This window comes from Drosophila novamexicana, unplaced genomic scaffold, assembly GCF_003285875.2.
Source record: "Drosophila novamexicana strain 15010-1031.04,08,12 unplaced genomic scaffold, DnovRS2.1 tig00000644-arrow-pilon, whole genome shotgun sequence".
NCBI classification, from domain to species: Eukaryota; Metazoa; Arthropoda; class Insecta; order Diptera; family Drosophilidae; genus Drosophila; species Drosophila novamexicana.
The window spans coordinates 848,477-852,644 of NW_020824814.1; the positions used below are offsets into that span (position 1 = coordinate 848,477).

The following is a 4,168-nucleotide window of genomic DNA, read 5'->3' on the forward strand; positions in this document are numbered from 1 at the left end:
GGGCCCGGGCTTGAGTCTGGTCAAGATCAAGCGGCGTGTGCGGGGTTGTCAACCGGCGGCACAACTGAGACGCATCTGCTTAAATCTATGTATCTATCTGCTCGTCTCTACGCATCTAAGTTAGCTGAAAGTGATAGTGGGTATCACATACACCAACTATATATATATATATATGGTTATATATATATATAGAGATTAGCATAGGCAGGCATCTCGAGCGGGGGCATCTCGAGGTGTAAACTGCCAGCGATAATGGATAAACATGTTTCAAGAACTTCGGATAGTTGCTAATTGGATTTAGAACTCAATACTTGTGAGAAGAAGAGAGAGAGAGAGAGCGTATAAATAAAGTTAAGGAAATCAAGAGTCGCCGCATATAATTCATATAGTTTATGTATATCAAAACATATTTTATACTATAAATACATATATATGTATACACATACATATATATGTGTAGATTATGTAAATGGGTTGCCGAATTTGAATTCATTTGTCGTCTGCACGTCTTCGCCTTGTGACGTTTTTAATCAACGCAAACATAAGACCCACTATAACAAGTTTTATTTCATTTCATTAGTTTTATACTTTTTTGCCATTTAATATGAAACGATAAACTAGTTTTATCCAATCCGAATTTGTTGCAAGCTTTGATATAAATACGCGTCCACTTGCCTGATGTTAGTATAGTTACCTTTGATACCTCAAACGCGCAACACAAAAACCTAAAAATGAAATTCCTGATCGTCTTCGTTGCGCTCTTCGCCGTCGCCCTGGCCGCACCCGCTGATTCTGATGCACAAACTCTGCGCAGCGAAGCCGATGTTGGACCCGAATCATTCAACTACGAGTAATTATTAACCCCTTAAGACGGGCTACTGTCCAGCTTTTGCTAATCCTTTGCTTTTGATGCTACAGATTCGAGACATCCAATGGCATTAAGGAAAATGCAGCAGGTCAGCTGAAGAACATTGGCTCAGAAAATGAGGCTATTTCCGTCCAGGGCTCATACTCCTTCGTTGCCGATGATGGTCAGACCTACACCATCAACTACGTCGCCGATGAGAACGGCTTCCAGCCCCAGGGCGCTCATCTGCCCGTCGCCCCCGTTGCCTAAGAAGCGATGTTAAAACTTAAAAAATAAATTTAATGTTGATCTAAAGTTTTTGTTTTGTCTATTTGGGTGGACTGAGTTGATTGACAAAAAAGCGCTCACACTATTTGCTTTGCTCTTTTTTTGGTCATATTTCATAAATCAACAACTTCCCAACCTTATAGTCCTGAAGATTTGTTCTCGTCTCATTTAGCTTGTATATGTTTTTGTATTCTTTGGCTGTCTATACGTTTGCCTGATCTCAGAAACTATAAAAGCTAAAGACGTGAAACCTGAAGTATATATTCTTCTATAAAATACACAGAACTTTCATTATATTGGTAAATATCCATTTTTATCAAGCATAACTCGAGAAATATAAGAACTAGATACACCAAATTTTATGTAGGTTTTTTGAACAGTATATAGATATCCATAATGTTTCACATTTTGCACATCTATCACAGTTCGCCGCAAAATTGTACTCACAATTTTTCTTTCATATTCCCTGAAAATATCATAGAGGTCACACTTTAAACAAGAACGCATATCCTATACACACGAGGCGGCCCATACACGCGTGTATTTTATTAAATTTGTTAAGTTTTTGAAAATATTTTGCTTAAAATTTGTAAATTTGAAGATTGATTGAAGTGCTTGAGCATGGTCAAAACGTGACCAGGTTGAGGCCAATTTACCAATGTTTAGCCACAAAGAGCCAGACAACTTTTTGCAGGCAACATTTCATTTAAAACATATATACAAATACACTAAATAGATATGTATATATATACCTATATTATATATATATTTTGCACACATCCCAAAAACGGAATGCTCTAAGTGTAATTTATGCGCGCACACAGACACACACACGTATATATATATATATATATATATATATATATATATATATATATATATGGTGAGAGGAGGAAAATTGGTGAAAATGTGTAACGTTGACCTGACGCCATTTTCTGTTGAAGGCTGAAAGCTTTGTGGGCCTGTCCACAGTTTGCTGCCAGGGCGCTTGACGCTTTTCATTTTTCTGTTTTTGGGCTAAAATACCAAATTACGGCATAAATAATGCATAGATAACGAAATTTATTACATTTCATGCATCAGACCGACTACACACAGAGAGAGAGACTGGACAGCCAGTCAGCCAGCCAGCCAGACTCGAGCCAGCGACCAGCATAAACAGAGCCACCCACTGGGCAAAGCCGCCACAAACCGGGCACATCAGTGGGCCTGGAAGAGGCGGCAAATGTTTAACGGATGTCCCTCGGTCGCCTTCTAATTTATGGCACATATAAGTTGCTCTGATTAGCCACTGCCGGCAATTTTTATCTATAGCCAACAAGTATTCCTCTTCTATTATATATACATAGGTGCGCGTTTATGCATTGCTTTTAAATTCAAAGAATGTCTATATATGCCAACAATAACAAGATTCCAATAACTCGACGCCAGCTGAAAGGATGTGCTTATTTATGTTGTGAAAATAAAGTTACCCTAAAAAAAAAGAGGAAGCGAAAACAGAGAAGTTTATGCTGCCGAAGCCTAAATACCCTAGCAGACTTGTAGAAGAAGCTGTGAGGTATATTACTTCATCAGTAGGGAGACAAGTAGGAGATACCCTTTAGCCAGCGCCGAGTTCTTGTTACAAACATTGTAGCTTCCTTCTGGACACACACGTCCACTAGAACGCAAACTTTGACTAAATCCATTCATGATTAACTTCGGTGTTTATAGTCCGATCACTTTGGGACTTTCAGGGAATAATATGCCATGCAATTCTAAAGACCAAGTCTATATCCCCAAAAATGAACTTCTTATAATTTATGACATGGGAAGGTATTCGAAATGTGTTATATTATGGAAATTAATATACTTTTCGAAAATCTAGCTCTTATGTATTTTCCTCGAGCTATGCATACAAAAACTTATTTTAAAATTGATATCTATCGTTATTATAAAAATAGAAGAACATATCGAACAATTCAGAACTTATTCTGTGGATAATTCCCCTTAACATAGAAAGTTTATATATAGTATAGTATATAGTATAGATATAGTATAGAAGTTCAATGTTGACAGGAATTTACACTGTCTTAAGCAGAACTCTGATATCAGCCGATAGTTCCTATTCGCTTTTTAATAGACTAATATCTAGAAAGCCAACAAAATGAATTGCTCAGACTGGACTTTTAATGGTCAGGCAGGCAAAAGTACCACGAATATATCTTATTTGATTCATGTTACAAACTTCTTGATATAGCTGTCATACCCTGCCCTCAACTTAGTGTATAGCCAGTCACAAATGTTGTGGTCTGCGCTGTCGCTTCAGTTGTTGCCGATGCGCGTCTGATATGTGTCTTGCTCATATCGTGAGGGAGTTGCTCATAATTGCATTTGCATATTATTTCCCTTTATTGCAAATGTCGCCCTGTTTGACATGACTTCAGTTATGCTTAGGGGTTTGGGCAACTAAAAACTTGCTAACGCCATTTTGGTTATTTTCCACTTCCGCTGATGCTGCTTGTGCTGCTGCTGCTGCGGGTTCTACTCAGTGTGGGGTGTTTATTAAATGGCGCATGCTTGCGGCAGTAAAATAAAAAAACAAACATTAAAAAACACAACAAGCCAAAAATAAAAAAAAAGCGAAACAAAGAGTTAAAAGTTAAGCGTAGCTGGTGAGAAATTATAACGAAACAATTTGCATATAAATTAGGACCAACAGCAAGGTGTCAAATTGTCTGGAGTGCGAACTGGTATTGAATCTACTCAAACAAGTTCCCATCCAAAATACAATACAATTTGTCGAATGCGTTTGATGATATTATAAATTCGATGACACAATACACTCGACCTGTCAGCAAGATCGATCAGATGAAGGCAATTATTTGTCCGAATTTAAGAAGAATGCAATAAAATATTATAAAATAATTAAAAAAGTTCGCTGTGAAAAAGGTCTTGTGATATATTTAAGGCAAATATAATCGTGGATTCGGTTTGATTCTGGAATCAAATATACAAAGCTTTGATGGGTGAAGCAAGTTTTAAGCCCAAGAA

General features: G+C 37.4%; 1 protein-coding gene across 1 annotated transcript; it reads left to right on the forward strand.

The window, feature by feature from the left end:
- The first annotated feature begins 701 nt into the window (after positions 1 to 701).
- Positions 702 to 1,117, forward strand: LOC115762735 (larval cuticle protein 65Ag1-like). Its single transcript, XM_030705068.1, has 2 exons — positions 702 to 850; positions 919 to 1,117. The coding sequence occupies exons 1-2, from the start codon at positions 732 to 734 to the stop codon at positions 1,115 to 1,117; spliced, it is 318 nt and encodes a 105-aa protein (XP_030560928.1). The 5' UTR covers positions 702 to 731.
- The last annotated feature ends 3,051 nt before the right edge of the window (positions 1,118 to 4,168 follow it).

What these genes read in the sequence shown, in the direction of transcription:
- LOC115762735 (XM_030705068.1), top strand. Translation starts at nt 732, where the DNA reads ATGAAATTCCTGATCGTCTTCGTTGCGCTCTTCGCCGTCGCCCTGGCC. An exon ending in CCCGAATCATTCAACTACGA is followed by an intron (nt 851 to 918) that starts GTAATTATTAAC and finishes TTGATGCTACAG; the next exon opens with ATTCGAGACATCCAATGGCA.